At 41.1% G+C, this 21,093-nt stretch overlaps 3 protein-coding genes across 4 annotated transcripts; 1 reads left to right on the forward strand and 2 right to left on the reverse strand.

Moving 5' to 3' along the window:
* Window positions 1–868: 868 nt before the first annotated feature.
* On the reverse strand, window positions 869–7,940 carry LOC115686659 (uncharacterized). Its single transcript, XM_030612031.2, has 7 exons — window positions 7,271–7,940; window positions 5,871–5,945; window positions 5,075–5,295; window positions 3,715–3,877; window positions 3,363–3,491; window positions 1,931–2,634; window positions 869–1,623 (listed from the first exon to the last, which is right to left on the reverse strand). Exons 1-7 carry the CDS (start codon window positions 7,853–7,855, stop codon window positions 1,335–1,337), a joined length of 2,166 nt encoding a protein of 721 aa, XP_030467891.2. The 5' UTR covers window positions 7,856–7,940; the 3' UTR covers window positions 869–1,334.
* Window positions 7,941–8,962: 1,022 nt separating this feature from the next.
* LOC115683634 (uncharacterized) lies at window positions 8,963–13,216 on the reverse strand. The gene is made up of 7 exons (XM_030608193.2): window positions 12,916–13,216; window positions 12,699–12,806; window positions 12,443–12,529; window positions 11,408–11,458; window positions 11,167–11,260; window positions 10,946–11,030; window positions 8,963–10,838 (listed from the first exon to the last, which is right to left on the reverse strand). Exons 1-7 carry the CDS (start codon window positions 13,027–13,029, stop codon window positions 10,685–10,687), a joined length of 693 nt encoding a protein of 230 aa, XP_030464053.2. The 5' UTR covers window positions 13,030–13,216; the 3' UTR covers window positions 8,963–10,684.
* Window positions 13,217–15,413: 2,197 nt separating this feature from the next.
* Window positions 15,414–18,242, forward strand: LOC115684543 (uncharacterized). Of its 2 annotated transcripts, none has more exons than XM_056314187.1 (5): window positions 15,414–15,745; window positions 16,583–16,701; window positions 17,114–17,171; window positions 17,282–17,359; window positions 17,955–18,242. In XM_056314187.1, the coding sequence occupies exons 1-5, from the start codon at window positions 15,532–15,534 to the stop codon at window positions 18,146–18,148; spliced, it is 663 nt and encodes a 220-aa protein (XP_056170162.1). In that variant the 5' UTR covers window positions 15,414–15,531; the 3' UTR covers window positions 18,149–18,242. The 2 variants fall into 2 exon arrangements, with proteins under 2 accessions (XP_056170162.1, XP_030465170.1); XM_030609310.2 differs by having other exon boundaries at window positions 15,417–15,733.
* The last annotated feature ends 2,851 nt before the right edge of the window (window positions 18,243–21,093 follow it).

The following is a 21,093-nucleotide window of genomic DNA, read 5'->3' on the forward strand; positions in this document are numbered from 1 at the left end:
GTTGCCTACCACTTCAATACACTTCGATCATGTTTTTTTCTTTTATTTTAGCTACATTTATTGGTCAATCTTCGCCTCGTAAATTTGGTTATTTGGCAAAATATATCCGATCCTGGACTATTTTCTCCACCAAAAAGGAATGTAAAATCAAGTAAAAACATTGCATAATATAGGTCGTGACATTCATTTATACCGGGAAAAGAATCATCTGTCGAGAAACTTTAAAAGCGTTTTCCCTTGAGCAACCAATTTGTAAGGCGAAGCAAATCGTACTTTATGAAATGTGGGGATGCAAATTGATACGGGTGTAAAATGTGAAGAAATTTTTTCGAAAATTTCCCTTTCCTAGAAAAATCAAAGATCCGGCAAAACAGTTTGGCAAAACTTTCATATGTTTTTATTATGAAAAGTAAGTACATTTTAATTAGTTTATAAATCTTCATTAAAACGAAATGGGCAAGTTAGCAAACGAAAATTAAGCTTATTGATTTCAATACATGGAAAACGTTTCCCTTTTGTCGGTTAACTTTATGTCATCAAAACACCGGAAAATCGAAAAATTATTTTCCAAAAATAATTCTCATTCAAGCAAATAGATCTTAAGGGTACATTTGTTTTGCGAAAAGCGAATGTTTTGGAAAATATTTTTATAAAAACGATCATTTATATCGTTTACAAAAATAAACGTACGAAAAAAAATATTCTTATCATCCATGAAAATATTTAGACATAAAAAGTGATCAACTGTAAAAACATCTTTTATCGACTAACTATTTCAAGCGGAACATGTTACTAGAAAAATATTTTATAAATCATTCATTTTTCACGAAACCAACGCGGCCTAAAAGTAAAGTTACAGAGAATGTCCTACAATCAATCAAACCTGCAGATGCTGATTCTCTTAATAATTAATAGGGGATTGTCAAGAAAAAGAAAACAGAAGAATAAACAATTTGGTAACACAAAAACAATGGAATACGACTTCATTTCGACGATGACCCTCTCAGTCTGGCGAAAAGAGAAAGAACAAAAAATGAAGTGACCCTGTAGGCTTGACTTGAGGAGTATACTACTGATGATGTTGAGAATGATACAAGAATGTGTGGCCAGAGACGACATGGAAACCAGAAATAAAACACTAAGCCTTTTTAACCATCTGCACATTTACCGCATAAGATTATCGGAAATTCCTCCGGAGCTCGAAAAGCACCGCATAGAAACCATGTTTCTATGCAGCAGAGGTTGCCGAAGACTGTCGTTTTAAAAACTCATCCGAAACTCATTTTTCCATGTTGACTGTACTAATCTTGATACTTGCTGTTCCCCTGTTCTTTTCACTGTCTTCTGGACTGAACTTTGCCTACTTTCTTTGAGGACTTGCCGTTGGAAGGCAACGGCACTTGCTTGGATTTCATCTTGAGTGATCTCACCAGTGAAGACAACTCGTGCTTCTCTTTCCTTGCGGGCAACACGTCCGGCTTTGGAAGCTCACCTTTCTCACTGTGCAGGTCATCAGGTCGTAAGTCGATGTTTGCCGCATTTTTCTTAGCATCTTTTATCACAGCCTCTGGATGATCGCCCTTCTGCTGTCTCTGTGCTACCTGCCGAGCATAAGCCGCGCTCCTGCAACAAGCAAAACAGAAACTATGAACACCTACAGAAGCTATTAATGAATCAAGCCACTCGTACCAGTTGAAGATCTGTTTTCTACAACTATCACTAGCTAAAACTACATGTAAGATAGACCTACACTATCGTTAAGAGGTAACTTCGTCGATCATGAATAATCCTGCCTGCATGAATTCACTATCCCTGAGGTAGGACAACAAAACCAACTGCCTATTTAAGCAAGATCCGACTCCAAAATAAGCTATCCTTGCCTTATGACTTAATCCTGTTCTATGTAATCTTTGGCTTATGAGGGAGATACCTCTTGAATTGTGGATTGGTGGGGTCCAAAGCAAAGAGTGGTGAAGTGAAAAGAGCAGAAAATCGGGAATCGCTATAATCAATGGTTGGTATTTTGTCTTCATCTGGCATTTGATCTCCCTTCTTCCCTTTGACCTTTTTAGTTTTTATTTTATACCCCTTGGGTCCGGTATCAGCCCCATTCTCATCTGCAAGCAACAACTCAAGCTCAGCTCTGCTCGCTTCTCCTTCCCCATCTACATCTTGGCGTTCATTCTCTGCTTTATTATTCTTCCCACGAGTTCCCTTTTTACTTCTCTTAACTGACGGCTCTTCAACAAAAAAGTCATCCTCTTGTTCAATTCCGTCCTCATCAGTGTCGCTGCTCTCATCATCTGATGAATTCTTGGCCTTGTTCCTCCTAGCATTCCTCTTCTCGCGTCCTTTTCTGAGATTCTCCTCCCAAACTGTTTCAGATTTCTTATCTTTCTTCTCTAAAATGCGTTTGCTTAAATCTTCTAAGCCAGTATTAAAAGTTATTTCCATATCCTTGTTCTCGTCCTCCCCATCTCCATCAGAGCCATCACCTCCCTCGAGTAAAGCACGGTACCTATCACGTTTCCTCCCCTTCTTATCAGGTTGATCATCCAAAACACCCTCATCCCGATCGTCATCAGATTCACTCTCATCGGAAGCCAAAAACTCTTTCAGTTCAAGATCAGCTAGCTGTATGAAACAGAAAAATTGGCAATGCAAGGATTATATTCACAATCAACGATTATCAATTAGAAGGATACAAGAAGAAAAAAATAATGAGAATGCATAAACTGCACAGGCAGGAACAATGGATATGGAGTACCAATTAAACTAAAAGCACAACCGCGTAAGTGCACAGACAGGTAGATTTTCCTCGAAAGGAAAGAACCACTGTTGCCTCTCTGTACACATACGATCACTGTTATGCGAATTTGCAATGCCACTTCAAAATTAAACATTCCCAAGATGCATGCATATGCTCAAACCAACTGACACAATCTATTTGTGATTAAATCTATGCCCATGTTGAATATATTATAAGCATATCTGTTGGATGCACAATCAGATTCATGAATAAGAAGAAAAAACATCTCGCGACGATGATCTCCCCACACAGTCTGTACTGATTTGATGCATGATGAGACAAGAAAGCATCTTCTGTTGAAAACAGACATACTAGATCCTAAGTATAAAAAAAAAAGAAAAAGGAAAGTTCTTCCACAATGTATAACCTAAGTAAGAAGAAAATAGTAGAAGGCAGCGGATCCTGCCTACACATTTGTCCCTTCACCACCAACTACGAAAAGAGAACATGCCCAGTCACAGAAAAGCTTCTTCAATCATTAAAGGCCAAAATAATATTGAAAGGGAAATGACATATTGCATACACAACAAGATACATAACAAGGAATATATACCTGATCAGCATTGAACTTTCGTTTCAGGGTCTTCACACGATCAGGCTCATCTTCATCCCATGTTAGATGGATTTTACTTTGCTGCAGAGCTCGAGTTTGGAAATCTACAGCCTCATAGTTTACAGGTGCCTGCAGTGAACCACGCTATTTTAAAATTTAAGACATGGCATATCAGAAGCTATCACCTGACTAGTACCTCTGATTGTTGAAAAAGAATGACTATTGGTCACATAATAATATCAATCAATCTCTTCCTAATTCTATAGCTTGGTTGACAAAGACCAACGACTTAATCTGATTCCCATTTAATTGTCATAGTCTTCAGCCACCACTACATGACTGAGGAACATACCTCTGTTGCAAAATCACGAGGTTCATGCTTAAACTCCATTGAGTCAGGAATGAATCTCAAATCAAGCACATTCGATGATCTTTCAACTTCAAGGCCATCGCAAGCATTGTAAAGGTAATCAGCTGTAGCACTCGAATCACATTCCACTACACCATAATAGTACCTGAATAGACAATAAGTACTCATTATCCAATAAGGGGAAAGGAAAAAGAGTAAAACATAACATCCTGCAATAGACACTAGAAACTTTAGTACTTAACAACAATAGGTAACCTGCGGAAGTTCCTCCACAAGTAAGCTATAATTTCCCTCCAACAAGCTCAAAAGACAGAGCTCAGCTTATTTGACATCCGTATAAGTAGGAATATTCAGAAAACATATTAACATGGGAGCAGCCTCGGGCACAATATACATGCCGGGGTTCCTGGTCTCAAAATCACAAAAAGAGACTGCAGGAAACTCTGAAAGTAAAGTCACTTGAACATCCAATCGCTGCTAAAAAGAAAGGGGTCATGCAAGCAAGCCCCTGGGATTGAAATGATCAGAAAGACGTCCTATATACTAAAATCTAGATATACAAGCTACCAAGAGAGATTCTTCATCTCTTGAGATAGCCTTAGATAGATTCCCACATGGACAATCTTATTTGTGCATTTGACTTTATAGCAAAATAAGCTCATTGGAGAAGAATACAGAAACCAACAGCGAAGTCTGAATCATCGAGTAAGAAAAGGTACTAAAGCAATACATGATTAAGAAAAAATATGTATCCCAATGAGCAGTAAAGTCCTTCGACTTGAAAGATAAACTAATCACCCAGTCAATTTGAGGCACGTCTCTTATTCCTCTTTCACTTCAAGTACCAATTACAGTGAAAATAAGTGTATTACATTTCCAGGATGATAAAGCCAGGAAGAAACAAAAAACCGTTGAATAAATCTCTTCCAATGGCATCAGCACAGACTTGTTGGCCCTGATACACGGGGGTACACCACAGGATATTCCATTATCAACCATGCCGATCTCTTTCTTTTATGTACAACTTACCATGTTGACTGTCAAATCCTCACAATCAGCTTTTACCGACAAACAGAAAATCCTCACAATCAGCATACTCGAGTCTAAAAGGAAAGGCCGTTGCACTAATTTATCAAGCGACAAGTGGAAGACGTTCTGCATCCAAAAAAACTCTTTTTCCTTCTTTTTTTAGAGAAACGCGATTAACTATGCAATATTATCTCCTATGAATAAGGACGATTGTCCATGGCAACACATGGTACCTAAGTTGTGGGCAACCAAAGAACAAGACACATAGCATGAATTGATAGGAAAGAAACGCAAAGTGCAATAAAATTATCACCTCAGTCTACTTTTCTCATATGCACGCAGTTTCTCGATATCAATCTCACCATCATCGTCATCTTCATTCCTATCGTCCTCATCATCAAAGAGCCCAACAGGGCCATGAATTTCTTCCTCTTTCATGCGCTGGATCCCAAACTCAGATGGGTAGACAGCCACGGACAAAATTTGACCACCTTTGGGAAGGAAAGAGCTTAGAAGGACAAACAAGTCGGCAGACTGCAGTGGAGAAAAATCACACAATGTAAAGGCAAACCAAGGCATTGCAAAGACATGTAAATGACCGTTACTAAAACTAGCCAAAGTAATCCAACTATTTAAGGACAACAATGACCAAACCTTCGATTGTCAGGCCATTGCTCTCGCTATCAAACCAATCCAAAGGCTTTATTTATTTCCATATGTAGGAAATTTAACTCGTATAAGCCACAACATTCAATCATTAAAGATGTAACCTGCTTCCTTTTTTAACAAGGATAGTTCTCATTCTTGAGTCAAGCGCTTCAAAAGGGTAAAAAATGTGTGAAACAATCATTCCATTGCAGAGGTAACCTTCTCTTTTCTTTTCACGAAGATAGTTCTCATATGTGAATCAAATACTTCAAAAGGGTAAAAAAATGACCAAAACAATCATTTCATTACAGACTACTCCCTTTATTTACAAAAATAGTTCTCCTTTGTGAATCAAATGCTTCAAAAGAGTAAAAAAAGTCTAAGACGGTCATTTGCCATTTTAAATAGAAAAGTACGATCAGGTGCCACTGAATGGAGAATACCAAACTCAAATACAATACCTTGACATGTCTCCAGTCCATATTAAGAACAGCAAGCCTCCGAGTTTCCTTGTCAATAGTCGGTATGTTTTCCTCCTGCTCCGCAGAAGGACCACACGCAGAAGGACCACACTTAGATGTGAAAAGGTAATCCGCAGAGAAACCATAAAACAATTGAGGATATAGCGCCAAAAAACTATTAGGTTTTGCAAACTATTATCGGTCATACTATTGGGAATCCCAAATAGACTAAGGGTGCGTTTGGCAACCATTCTGTTCCCGAAAACAATTTCTGTTTAGAAATGATTCTTTTTTATTCCGTGCAAGCATTTGAAAGTGTTTGGTAACTACTCGAAATTTCTATTCTTGGAATAGAAAAAAAAACAGAAATGCGTTTGGTAACTGCACAAAATTTCTTTTTATTAATAATATTTTGAATTTTTTAATATTTCTTTCTTTTTTTTTCTTCTTCTTCCCCTTCCTTTGCCATGGCTAGGTCGCCGGCGCCGGCAACCGGCAAACGGCAATCAGCCATAGGCTAGGGCTGCCCTCGCCAAATCCGGCAAAGGGGGCACTCGCCCAAGCCGTGAGCCACCGGATCTGGCGACGGCGACTAGCGGCCCTCGCCAAATCGGTGAGGGTCTAGCCCTCGCCCTCACCGACCCTGGCCTGTGGCCGAAGAAGAAGAAATTTTTTTTTTTTCCATTTCTGATTCTTGTTCTCAGAATCAAGATGCAACTTTTTTTTACTTCTTGATTCTATTCCAAAACTGATTCTGGGAACAAATTTTTGCAAATTTGTGCCTGAGAACAAAAAATTTACCAAACAGATTTCTGTTCCAAAACTAATTCCGGAAACAAAACAATAGAAATAGTTACTGTTTGAGCCAAACGCATCCTAATTCTTCATTCCTCTCCCTTGGCAGTAAATCGACTATTTTCCATAGAAGTGACAACAAAAAGCGTTTCTCTTGTCTTTACCAAAAATTTTATTTCCTTTACCAAAAAAAAAAAGCGTTTCTTTTGTGCTCATATGTGATATGTGAGTAGTGTCAGATTTTCCAAAGCCCGTTTTCCCTTTCCTTCTATTGTCTGTTTGAGTAGATTTTACTATAAAAACATCTATCCATATCAATCTCATTCTTAGTGTATAAAACATCAATTGTCCTAATCTGGACAACCAGCACCATAGACTAGCCGCATCAGTTAACTGTTTATTCAAGAAACTGGAACTCTGGAAGTCGCAATCTTGGAGTCGTAGATTTCATCGTGAGCTGCATTTCCTTGCCAGTGGACACTATCAACATCGTGATCCCAGTGACATCAAAGTGCTACTTTTTCGGGTAGAGGGAGAATACCAGAACACGTATACAAGAACGAAGCTATTCAAAATTCAGCTAGCAAGGAAGAACACAACGTTACCTGCACTTCAACGCCTTCTTCCTCATAAACCTCCTCATCTCCTTCTTCATCAGTGTCAGTAGTGGACTCCGACTCACCACCACTCCTCTCCAGCTCAGCCTCCGACCCCGATTCCAATTCATCCTCCGAATCCGACTCCTCCGACTCTTCGCTCGACTCAGCTCTCTTCGCCACGCTCTCTCTCTGCTCCTCCAACACCTCCTCCTCTGCATCGGTCTCCTCTTCTCTGTCCCCGTCTTCCTCGATCCGGTAGTAATGGCGAAGCGAGCTCTGGGAGCTCTGCTTCTTAGGCCTGCCCCTCTTATCCAACGGGGCGGCGGACGAGGAGAAGCTCTTGTCGGAGAACATGCGGTTGAACCGCGAGTCGATGGCGACCTTGGCCTTGTGCTTCGGGACTCTCTGGAACCTCGGGTCCGAGTGCACGGAGGCGAACCTCGAGTCGGTGATGATTCTGCCGCCGCCGCCGCCGGAGCCGCCGACGCCGGCGGATTCATGGCCGCCGCCCTTCGACTCGAGATTGGAAGGTTCGGCCTTTCGCTTGCTGTGCTTGTTCTTGCTTTTGGAACCCATTCCCTCTTTCTTCATTTTGGAGAAGGATGATGCTTATCAGAAGATGGAGTGGAAGGCGATCCTGGAGACCGAATTAGGGTTTATGAGCGGAGGGCGAGGATTTGCGAAAGAGACGACCGAGACGTCGTCGTTTGGCCGAAGAATGATCTGTATTCCGCCCGCGAAAGGGCCCTTCTTGGAAATTATTTTCTTTTTCTTTTTTTTTTAACCTTTATAAGTATTAAAGCCCTCGTTTTTTTTTCTTATTTTACGCAAAACACTCGAACCTTTAGTATAATATCCATAAATATGCAATCCTTGATATTCTTTGTTGTTTTGCTGATTTTCTAGCTAAATAATAAAACCTGACTAATAAATAAATGATTAAAATAATTGATGTAATGGGAACAATGGGAAGTCGGTCACATGATAAGTCTAGTTTTGATATATGACTACATCGTTTGCCTTTAATGGAGCATGTTAGTCTTTTCACTTATATTAGACTCATTTTATAATGTTTCGATATTTCACCTCATCTACAGTCAACTGTTTACGATGCTTCATTAAGAACTTAATGATTGATTTGTTCAATATTTAGGATCATTTAGCATGTTTTTTATGCTAAAAATTACTCCATTCACATATGTAATTTCGCTTTGTATATCACAACGTAATAATTCGGGTTAATCACGAGTCATTTTGCACTTTGAACACTATCTACATGAGGGGTTTCGTGAAACAATAACTTAAACACAACTTAAACAACGAAAGACGGGGTTTAGTTACAAAATTGCTTGTCATATGTGGGAAGACAACTTTATTGTTGACTTGGTACATTAAAATTATACAAATATAAATGATTACAAAGTATAATTCTAGTCTACTACCGTAGCTAGTTTCGCAACCACAATCGTCAATTGCTATTTGGAAAAAACGTAACAGCTTTCAACATTCGCCAACCAAAAAATAATCCTGCGATAGCATCTGCTGATATTGAACTTTTAAACTTCATAAAAAAAAAATTCGTCGGATTTCGTCACTTTAATCTTGGCCCGTCAGACGGGTCGTTTCCTCCCCACTTCGAAGAGTGAACTATCAAACTGTCTAATGCTGTAACAATTCAAATGAAAGCAAGGCATCATATGCTGTATGAGAAGCATGTAGGATGAGAAAATCCCGGAATCGTTGTCTCTGGACCAAGCATTAGAAGAGCTAAAGAAGCACAGCAGCTCTGCAGACTTTAAGTGCAAATAAATCCGCCTAGCAGAGTAACTAGAAGGTTAATTTGATGTTTCGGCCTTCGACCTGTTGCGCCATCGCTACATATTTCCTTGCAGATGAAAGGCAAATTCACATCAATCATTCCAGGAGATCACACGCTGAAGAAGCCGCCTGGTGCCGCTTTTTGGGCCTGTCGGAAGCTTCACACAAGTAAGGTATCAATAGTCGATCGAATCACCATTTTCTGCAGCATTTAATGGAACTTCTCTCGCATTTAAGGACCAATATCTTGAAACTTACGCCAGCACTTTCTGCAGCATCTGATGTCGATGGAGGCTCTCTGCGTTTAGAGTATCGAATGGTTGTCTGAAGCAAAATGAAAATTAAACTGTCAAATGGTTTTACGTATAAGCCTTAAACGAGCCTGAACAAAAAGAAATCAGTCTAGAGTAGATATAATATAATGCCATGTCTAGACCATTAAATAAACCAAGAGCCGAGCACAAACTGGGGTTGGCTTACATTGTGAGAATAGAAACTCTCTCCAAATGAGCCTCAAACCATATAGCAGAGGAAAAAATATGTATAGACAATACAAGAGGAAATAATGCTTGAGGGACCTAACTTCAGGAAAAGGTTTATAAAGATGTCGGAAAATTGCACAAGGCGTCCTACTAAACGTTTGGACCAATGTGCAGTCAAATCTTGAGTATAGTGCAATCTAAGTGCTAAATGATTTAGAATCGGTGCAATCAAGTTTTTCTGGCATGCCACAGTAGCAAAATTGGCTGAGCCTTAGCTGTCGCCAGAAAGACTAACTTGCATCGGTTTTAAAACATTTAGGACTACATTGTAATTTTTCAAACGTTTAAGACTTGGTTGCACATTGAGCCGTTGGTGCAATTTTCCCTAAAAATTATCAGCAGCAACTGGAGAAATAACATCAGCCACGGCCCACAGGGTATTGACTCTCCAGTTCGACCATTTTATTGCACCGGATACTGGTCTCATCTTTAGCTCAGCGGAAACAATATAGACAACATAAAAGCCGAACGAATGCATTAATACATGCACATAAACCTCTTATCTCTTAAATCAAACCGAGTTGAAGTCTATCCAAACAAAGATGCACAGGATGTATTTTCATAGTAACTCAAGTAAGATAAGAAGAAACCCAGTAATCCTAGAACAACCATTAGGGAGTTTCTCAATCCTCTTTTACTCCTGGATGGATTTTCTCAAAAGTTGCATAATCTCCTCCTAGATACCACATCAAGCTCCATATCTTCTCACTTATGCTTTTCATCCATTAGAGAGAAAGATGACATCAAGAAAAAGATTTCACATGGCTTCTGTTCCAATATGAACACACACCAATCATAAGCCTACTAAAGTTCTTTGCTACAATCAAACAGCTTAACAGGAATTTTCTGGGGAGAATAATGAGAAGCGATTTCTTGTTGGAAAGTAAACCATTTCTAGAGACCAAAGTAGCCCCTACCATGGTCATGTTGGAAGAGAGGATGAAAGCCAGAGCAGTTGTATGTAATACATCCAGAAACATATGAGATGCCGTCAGGAAACTCAATCTGCTCATTCTCCAGTCTCTTCCAAGAATCATGCCGAGTTGATAACACTGGTTGCCTAAGCCTTATCAGCATTCAATACTATCTCTGCCAACTGGATGTTGCCACTTATTTTAGATGCCTTGCTGGATGGCATTATTGAAAAGCCGTCAAGAAGTTTTCTGCACTTCAACCCCCATTTTACCATCAAGAACTCAATGAGATGATGCCCACTGAAGATCATGGAAACACAAACATTACTTTTCTTCCTTTTCCCTTAATTATTTAAATTAGAAGTCAATGGAATCGGATCACAGAGCATGATTAACTGGTTTGGTACCTTCGGTTATGATAAGTAGTAATGAAGACTGATCCTGGAGAATTTTGGAGAAGGAACGACACCGTCGCAAAGAGATCATCAAAAGCTTGGGCAAGCATAATACGCATGGACAAAAAACAGAAAAGTAGATGAAAAAAGTGTCAAAATTGTAAGTTTAACTTGTCTATTCCTTTCAAAAAGGAAACCAGATGAAATAAGATGATCTATGCACCGGTACCTACCACTTGCCTCATACAAAACATCTGCTCCAAGTATAAACTGAGGGAATAAACTGAAGATAATTTCATCCCAAACTCCCCAACTGAGCCCCACCACCTGCAGAAGATATGAAGTTACCAAAAGATAATTGAGACAGAAATAAGAGGAAAATTGCTGCAGGACTCAAACTTTATACTGACAAGGATGCACCAAACCAAGTCCTAGTTTCTTCTTCAACAGCAGAATAGAATAGCAGGAACTTACTTTACAACTTAAGTTATTCAACTGAGATACTCGTTTCATGTTGTCCATCACCTGAAAGTTTTAAAGAAGAGGACAACAGATGATAAGCCACCAAAATCTTATTTAGACCAGCAGAAAGTTATCTGTGTGCAGCCAATCAACCATCTCGAGTGTTTAAAGGAAAATAAGATGAAACTCCATTTCAATTGGGACAAGCCCGTGACTCGTGAGGCATCCTAATTCCAACTCAACCTCACAAAATAACATTTCATGAACATCTTCCCCTGTGTTAGGCTACAAAGTTTTCAAATTCTAACATTCCTGTTATATATCAGCATTTCGAAGGCACCAACTCTGTTAGAAGATGAAGCTACCAAATTAACATTTTCCAATTTTGTTTGCTTCTACATATTACCAAACTTTGGTTGAGAGTACTCCTTGTAAGGACCATCATCTTCTAGAAGAATGCTGCCTGTGTGCACATAGGCACGTGCACGCGAGCCTGTGTAGGTGTGTGATTTGGTGAGAGCGAAGGGGGAGTTGAAACAATCTTTTGTAGACAAATCCGAAAAGAACGTGATGCGCACAATCAATCACACTACTAGAAACTTGCAGGTCCATCCATTATCAGGCAGCACTCAGTGTATGTAAACTAACTTTTCAGGTTGACAGTCTCACTCGATCTTCGAACAGCTCTACCTCAATCTCCAAACTGAGTCGCGGTTTTACCTTGTTTGAAATCTCACCCCTGTTTCACTCATTAACAAGTAGTTGCTTCTATCAACCCAAAGAGAAGAGTAGCTCGGACCAGTTTAGTTACGTTATCGTCTTCCCAATATTTTGAAGAATTCTGTTTACTCTCGGAGGAGGAAATTCTTCTTCATTCCAAACATCTGTGGAGTGGATAAAGTCACAATTTCACCTTTTCTAGACACGTGATTGCTTTGGTCTAGTATCACATAACACAGCCATTGTGTTTTACCACGGAGAAGTAAAAATTCAACCACAAAGTGAACCCATGGAACAACAAAAACAGTAGCCACTCATGCACGTTACCTCCGATCTGCCGGCATCATCCGAAAGCGTAACGTCGCAACCCAATCTCGCAGCAACCAAGCCAGGCAGAGAAGTTCCAGCACCAAGCTAAAACAACAGGAATCACAGAGACAAGAGAACAAACACAAAACACTCAATCCGCGTCCCACGTTACCCCATCCAGATTAATCGTGCTTCTTCCGCTCAAACACAGGCAAATACTTCGCCGGGGGAAGAAAAACAGCTGAACAAAAGACGAATGACTGCGGAGGCGTACCTCGACAACGTTGGCTCCACCAACGAATCGCGATCTCTGTTGCCAGACGTACTCGGCGAGAACGACGCTGCACGGCCATACGAATAGTCCGTACTCTTCTTTCATGTTCTGATACAATCAGCAAAGAAGAAGAAGAAGAAGAAGATGAGTGACAGGACCGAGTGTGCTTATTTCCCCATACAGTTCTCCGTTGAACAGGCGAAGAGAGTGGAGGAACCTCGATGATCGAGATGGAGAAGGCCGGTTCGTCAGGTCCGTCGCCGAAGAAATGCCGGGACACGGTCGTCATGGACGCGGTTTCGCCCACCGGCTCGCCGTCGCTCTCCGCCATATCGATTCGGCGAGTCTGAAGATTCTCTCTCAACCAGCAAAGCACGAGCAGAAGCGTTTGCGAGTGAACCCGATGAAGCGCGAAGCATTTGCCTGTTGCCTGTTGCCTGTCGGGAAGATCGGGCTTTGATTTCCACCGGTTTCCCCACCCGGATCCGACCAATAAAGAGACCAATACATGAAAGGGAAAAACATAAGTAAATCCCCTTCGTTACAAGCGAATGAAAATAAAGCAAAAAAATTCGTAAAAGTTTTAGAACGTTATAGGAATTCATTTGTTCTAAAGTCGAAAGAAAAGGGAAATTCTAATTAAGGACTCCAAGTGGGGGGTCTATTTCTCAAAAAAGGACTCAAAGTGGACATAATGTCAAATAAGGACCTGAAGTGCCCAATTAATCTCAAATAAAGGCCCGAAGTGCCCAATTAGTCTCAAGTAAGGGCCTGGGTTCACCGGTCGGTCAAATGCTCGCCGACCGGCGAACACGGTTACTGTTTCGGCGACCGGAAAGGGCAGTTTTGTCTTTTTCTTTTTTTTTTTCCTTTTCTGTTTTTTTTATCCTTATCCTTTTCTCTTTTTTTTTATCCTTTTCCTTTTCTGTTTTTTTTTCTTCTCTTCCCCTATGGCCGGCGAAGGTCGCCAGCGTCGGGCAAGGGCGGCCCTCGCCTGCCCAGCTTAGTCGAGGGCTGCCCTCGCCGGCCCCCGACTGGGCTGGGCGGGCAAGGTCGAGGGTTGCCCTCGCCCGCCCAGCCCAGGTGAGGGCGGCCTCCGCTTGAGGCTGGTGACCTTCGCCGGCCACAGGGGAAGAGAAGAAAAAAAAAACAGAAAAAGAAATGGAAAAGGAAAAAAAAACAAAAAAAAAGAAAAAGATGAAACGCCCTTTTCCAGGTCATTGGAACGATGCCGTGCTTCGCGGCCGTGAAGCATTTGACTGGCCAGCAAACCTAGGCTCTTACTTGAGACTAATTGGGCACTTCAGGCCCCTATCTGAAACTGATTGGGTATTTCAGGCCCTTATTTGACATTATATCCACTTTGGGTCCTCTTTTGAGAAAAAGACCCCACTTGGGGTCATTAATTGGAATTTTCCCTCGAAAGAAACCACTTTTTCTTTAAGTCCTAATTTTTTAAATGATTTCATAGGAAAATTAAATGACTCAATGTGCTATAAATCGAAGTGCTTTGGTTAAGGATTTTGTTAAAGTTTAAGCAACTAAATTAGAAAAAGGGAAAAAACCACAAAAACCCCAAACTTTGCCATCGTGACACATTTACGAACTTTTTTTGTGACACCAAAACCCTCGAACTTTCTTTTTGTGACACATTTACCCAATGTATTTAGTCCATGGGCATTTTCGTCTTTTTAATTTTCTTTTTTTTTTTTTTTTTTTCCTTCCGTGAGGCGCCCATCGCCGGATCCGTGAGGGGGCCCTCGCCGTGTCCAGCGAGGCGGCCCTCGCCGCGTCGAGCGAGGGCGGCCCTCGCCGGCGTCGAGAGGTTCGCCGGCAGCCGGCTCGGGCGAGGGTCGACCTCGCCCCGGTCAGCGTCAGTCCCTCGCTGGGCGAGCAGGCGGCCCTCGCCGTCTGGCGAGGTCGACCCTCGCCGGCGTCGGGCGGGTCGCCCTCGCCGAGGCGAGGTCGACCCTTGCCCGGCAGCCGCGGGTCGACCTCGCTCGAGTCGGGCGAGAGGCGCCCTCGCTCGCCCGGGCGAGGCGAACCTCGCCCGGCAGCGGCGAGGGCCGCCCTCGCCGGATCGGCGAGGGCCGCCCTCGCTCGGCCGGCGAGGGGGCCCTCACGGAAGGAAAGGAAAAAAAAAGAAAAAAAAAAAAAGAAAAAGCAAAAAAGACGAAAATGCCCATGGACTAAATACATTGGGGTAAATGTGTACAAAAAGAAAGTTCGGGGTTTTGGTGTCCAAAAAAAGTTCGGGGTAAATGTGTCACGGATGGCAAAGTTTGGGGTTTTTGGTGGTTTTCCCAAAAAAAATACAATTTTTAACGTTTGTCTCGTAATACATACAATAGATTTTCAAAAGTTGAAAATATGTTTTTATAAAATATGTTTAATAAATGTTTTTTCGGGACACGTGTTGACAATATTTTTTCCACTAAAATGCAAAAAAGGATCTAAAAACTTAAAAATTCTGAATCCATCATTGCCAATTTTTTTACTTTTGCCGCTTGCGCCACTTTCGCTACCGGATAAGGGACCAATACAAATCCTACGCCCGGCTGGTCTTCATCATCTGGGCACGTGTACGAGCAAGAGATGACCACCTCTCATCAGACAGAGCGATCAACGGTCCACGGCGCGAAACCCAGTGGGCCCATGCCTAGGCCGAGCCCCATGCAATCACCTCACCTTTTTCAGGGGCCCACCGGTTCACCGGCTCGTTGCTCATTTCTCACTCTCTCTCTCTCTCTCTCGGCGATCCTCCTGAACTCTCTCGAGACAAGCGCCTCCTCCATTGAAGCTCCCACTCTCTCGAAGCTCAAAGCTCAATCTCATGGCCCTCGCCAATCACTTCCTCGCAGCTCCCGCCGAGACCCCGTTCTACCCCAGGGCTACGGCGCCCTCTCGGTCTCCTTCCTGCTCCGATGCGGATCCTCTGCCGCCCGCTCGCGTTCCGTCGATTCGCTCGTCGCCGATGAATCGGAGGATCCCTCTGTGCAGAAGCAGCTCTAGACTTCGCGGAGTCAAGCACATGGGTAACTCACAGGGTTCTCCTTGAATAATTCTGCCTTCCATCCGTTCGTTGTTGCTATTGTTATTGTTTTTGCCTTGTGGATTGATGGGTTGGGCACGTTATGATAAGATCTTCCGTCGCCTCGGCAATAGTTTGTCTCGAGTCCTTCGCTTTTGCGAGTCGATAATGCAGTGACATTGCATCCTGAGAGACGTAGGATGATGGGTTGGGGGTGTTTTGTGAACTACGTGCCTGAGTTGTTTGTTTTTGGGCATCCGTAGATGCGAAATAATGCACCGGCAACACAGAGTCAGCGTCGGAGACTTTTCTTTAATTCGCTTGTAGGATTTGATGGTGCATCACTTGGGATATCTGTGGTGGCAATGAAGTTTGTCGAATTCATGCGGTTTTTCTCCACGGCAGCGACTCTTTTCTCGCGATTGAGATGAATGGATTGAACTGTCACTTGATACGACTGTCTATGGATATTGTAACATGATGTTTTGAGGCCATTATTTCTCCTCTAGATAAATAACAAATAATTCATGATTAGCAAAACGGAAAGTAGTATTAAGGCATATGATAGCTGTACATGGTTAATGATCCACATAAATGCTTGGAATAGTATTGCATCTGAAATTGTGGAACCAGATAAATCTACAATTCATAAACCACTTAGTTGACTAGAGGAGTATTGCATTCGGGTTCAATTTGTACGAGCCATAACATGCCTTGATATGAATCTGGTTAGCTATGATATATCTCGTTGCAAACAAGTTCTCATTCGCTTTTGCATTTCCGGCGTTGTTTAGGTTGCTTCAATAAATTGACTTACGAGTATGACCTGATTTGCATTTTGCATTAATATCAGTTAAGGCCGTGCCTCAAGAATCTGAAGTTAATACAGCTGCAGAAGCCTTCAACAATTTCAAGCACCTACTTCTGCCAATCACAGATCGCAATCCTTACCTTTCTGAAGGAACAAGACAGGTGACTGTAATTCGACGCCCCTACTTAGTGCAACTGCACTCTAACTTTTTTATACGAATGTTTGCCTGTTGAGCATAAATCAAGATAAGTATCTCCTGTTGAAGCCATGTTATTTATGGATTTAGTTTTCATGCAACCTGAATACATGATTGATCCTGCATGATGAAATTTCTCCACGGAAATCAAAGTTAATGCATCCTGGACCTGCTCGTGTCTTGTTTCATGTTTTTCTGAAATTTCTATGATGCGTGAAGCTACATCCATGTGGGTGGCCCAAGATTTTGAATTTTTACGAAGGGAAGGATCTCCAATGGCATTGTGTTGACTCCTTTTTAACTGTCCTTATGACTCGCAGTTACTGTGCACCACATTCCAATTCATGGGAATATTCACTCTTGCTCTCAATTGACAGGCTGTAGCAACTACTGCAGCTTTAGCAAAGAAGTATGGAGCTGATATCACTGTTGTGGGTACGGGGACTTGCTGTTTATTCTTCTTTTAGCACCGTACCAATGGGTTTTGGTTCTTACAATGTGAGCTTCTAATGCAAGGTTGAAGAAATTTAGACCTTATTGTGCAGTTATCGACGAAAAGCAGAAGGAAACGTTGCCAGAGCATGAGACTCAACTATCCAGCATCCGTTGGCATCTGTCGGAAGGTCTACGTCTGCCTACTTTTCTCAACTTTATTTTTTACGGTTTCAGTTGTATATCCATGCATCATTCTATTTCCTGGATATTAGTAATTCGGCATTGATATACTAACATCTCGGAAAGAAATACAAAAATGGGACTTGTAGCATGTTAGACCTTCTTTAGGTTTCGAATGAACGTAGAAGGAATTGAAGATGCAATAAGGTTTGTTTGAGGATTTTGCGATGAAAAATTTGTGCTTGTTTGTCTGCTTAGATCATTACATTACGTGGATATAAAACTAGTAGATTTAAGAAACTGTTTGTCAACTTGGTACCATGAAAGGGAGCAAAGCTTAAGAAGATTGAGAGGAGAATTTAAGATAACGAATGGTCGAGCTTGGAAAGACGAATTGAGTGTTTTCGTCTATCATTTGTTAAGAAGACCAAGTGAGGGGCTAGAAGTTCATGGACATTTTGATTTCAATCCCAGCTGAAGAAAGCTTAATATCTTTGGAATTCTTGCAGTGGCGACCTTTGTAAAATTCCATATCCACCAATTAAAAATGTCTTATTTTCAATTTGTTGATGACTGTTCCTCATCATCCACGAGCTTTTACAGGTGGGTTCCAAGAATATAAGTTGCTAGAGCGTCTTGGAGAAGGGAACAAACCGACAGCTATTATTGGCGAGGTGGCCGATGATCTCAACTTGGATTTGGTCATTCTCAGCATGGAAGCCATCCATTCGAAGCACGTGGATGCGAACTTGTTAGCTGAGTTTATTCCATGTCCCGTCATTCTTTTACCATTGTAAATGTCACTTTGCAAAGAACAGCGAGATAGTGTAATTTCATTCTCGAATGACACTTTTGATCGGACAAGAAGTGTCTCCAATTATTTTGCTTCTACTCTTTATATTGTTACAGGTTTATTATCTTTTCTCCTCTGGAGCCCTTTTCGCTGTGAGTTTTCCTAGGAATATAGCTAATTGTTCCAAGGTCAGTACTACATTTTTGTTTGAATTTGGAATTTCGGGTTACAACTAGGTACTAGTTCCTTTAGATTGTCAAGCCTTGTGATGCTGGTCGGGGCTAACGTAGATGTTTTCGATTGCTTTTACTTCCGTGGAGCTCCATGTATGTGAACGATGGTGTTGTTAAAGCCAGAGAGTGATTGTTTATCTGTCAAGTAAATTGCAGGACTTGGGGACCGACTGCGGAGTCCCGGGTCGCTCGCCAGGCTCTCTAAAGCACGGAACAGTATGGTAGCGTCACTGTCCCAATGCAAACCTCGTTAAGATTGAAAGACTTCTGTGAAGTTGAATAGAATGGACCTTTTCCTGGCTCTATCTATGAAGCGCGAGGTGGTCCATGATATAGGGATGGGCGTTGTTGCACTCCTAAACGATGGCAATGGAAATATGCAACGGGGGGAGTTCCCACTCACCCACTTCCTTAAATCACATCCACGAGCAGAAACAGGGGGACCTGCTAAAAGGGTAAAACAAAGAAGCCTGAAGTACACAAGACGGTTTCTCGTGTTTCCGAAGTCGCACATCCTCGCTGTCCCCGCACAGTTTCCAATTTTCCATGTCGATGACACGTGAAAACCAGCTCTGTCGTGCCACTGACACTTCCCTTTCTATTACAGACCTACTGCGCCCATAAATTCATTTTGACCAGGTTGAGTTTTTCCAGGCAAAGCATTCGACTGAAGTTTAGAAATAACGTGGGAAGCGGGCCCTCCATTTCTATGCTGGACACCCCCGCTTTTGGGCTAAAGATTCCAAGACTTGTATTTTGTTCCTTCGCCAGCAGAACATAGACTTTGTTCTTGGGGACGTGGATTCTACGTCGACGACTAACTTCATGGTTAGGAATTTGTCAATTGAAGTCACCTATGCCAGTCAAAATTAACACATGGATCAGCGGGCGACGTAGTTATGAGAAAAAAAGGCCACGGCGAGATACCACTTTTTAGTTTCTAGCTCTGTCGTGACCTTTCCCCAATAGAGATATAAACTACAGAATTCGGTTTTATAACATGCGATTCGCGCGAATGTCTTGCTAAACGACCTCGTGAGCTCCGTGTCGGCTAACGATCGAACCATGAAGTCGAACATATCGAATCGAGATTTTGGACAAGTTAATTGGGGGATGAATATTGACTATGTCGATTATACCATGCTTTCAGAAGAAGGTACGTGTGTAATGTGCATAGATATTATTAATCACAAAGGCGGGACCATACATGCGGTATGCGAGGAAAAAAATCTAATTATATTATGTATGTATATTCGAGGGTGAATACAGAACCTTAAAATATCGACATACAGATGAATGTAGACATTTGAATTTGAGAACCGGACGTTAGAATATTTTGATATTAAACCGCACCTTTGTCCGACCGCTTGAGAATCGAGAAAACTAGGCAACGGTTCTATAAAATGTTGCATGGTATTGGAGTGAGAGATTCCGAGTTTAGATCGGTCCCCATGAACGATATGGAGTGTTTCTTGAATTTCTTCTCACAATTCGATAGGTGTCGGTATTGTTTCTTTGGAGTACGACACCAAGTTTAAGTGCTTTTATTTTGTAGGTATGCCAAACTTAAGGTGTCCCCTGTATAGTTTAGTACTAACAAAGGAGGAGCATTTTGTTTCCTTTTATTTTCTTCTAGTTAATTGGCAAAATTACTATTTTTTTTCCTTTGGGGTTTGATACCAAATTTACGTGCCCCTTCACAGTAAGTACCAACATTAAATGGGTCACGTGTACATATACGTGTGCAAAGAATGTGAGGAAATAAATTCAAAATGGGAAGGAAATGTGTGGTTTGCGATATTTTAGGACATTTGTTTAAATTGCCTTGGAAAATTCATTTTTATTTAGGAAAGAAACTTAAATAATTTTAGTACAAGAGAGATTTGCTTCAATTTCTGAAAGGAAAGGAAAGGTACTTATAAAATTAGTTCATAATTATGTCGACCCTTTTCTATTACACTTGAGTTACGTGAAAGAAATTCGAATGATTGAATGATGTCGAGATTTGCTTTCAATTTTGGAAAGTAATATCGTTATTAGACTAATTAACGATTATCTTGCCTATTGCTACTTCAACATTAAAAAGTGGCAAGAACATTCCAACGGAAAATCCGTACCGTATCAAAATAACATCCGACTTCTATATAACCGTTGTTTTAAAGTTAGATTTTTGGCAATAATCAACATGTCTCTTGCTTTTTATAGTATCTTCACATTTAAATGCCCGTGCTTTTGTCCTACGACTGTCATAATACATTTCGAAAAAAAAAAAAGCACAAGCATTTCATCAAAGCTTTGGACTGAAATTCATGATTAAAATCGGTTATTAGTTTTGCTTTCTCTATCATAGAGATTTTAGATTATTACTGGACGAGATAAAAAAAAAATGTACGAATCATTTCTAAAATTACCATTTGACCAACCCCTTGGCAATATATTACCATTATTCATCTCATAATAGGCTGCGTTTGGTCATCCAGATTTCTAGTAAGGATATAACTGAATAGGATAGGATAAGAAATCCCGGGATTTTGTCATATCATATCTACCGTTTGTTGAACTACGGATTTAAAATCGGATCTTTTTATATCCTATCATGTTCATTGTTTGATAGAAACTGGATATCAATATAAAGATATATATGCCACTTCGTAGTGCCCATGAAATAATATGGCTGTTATTATCATAATCTATTCTTTGTGCCCGACCAAAAAAA

The sequence above is a fragment of the Syzygium oleosum genome, unplaced genomic scaffold, assembly GCF_021117445.2.
Source record: "Syzygium oleosum isolate NSW1041296 unplaced genomic scaffold, Sole_v2.1 Sole_v2.08, whole genome shotgun sequence".
Lineage (NCBI taxonomy): Eukaryota > Viridiplantae > Streptophyta > Magnoliopsida > Myrtales > Myrtaceae > Syzygium > Syzygium oleosum.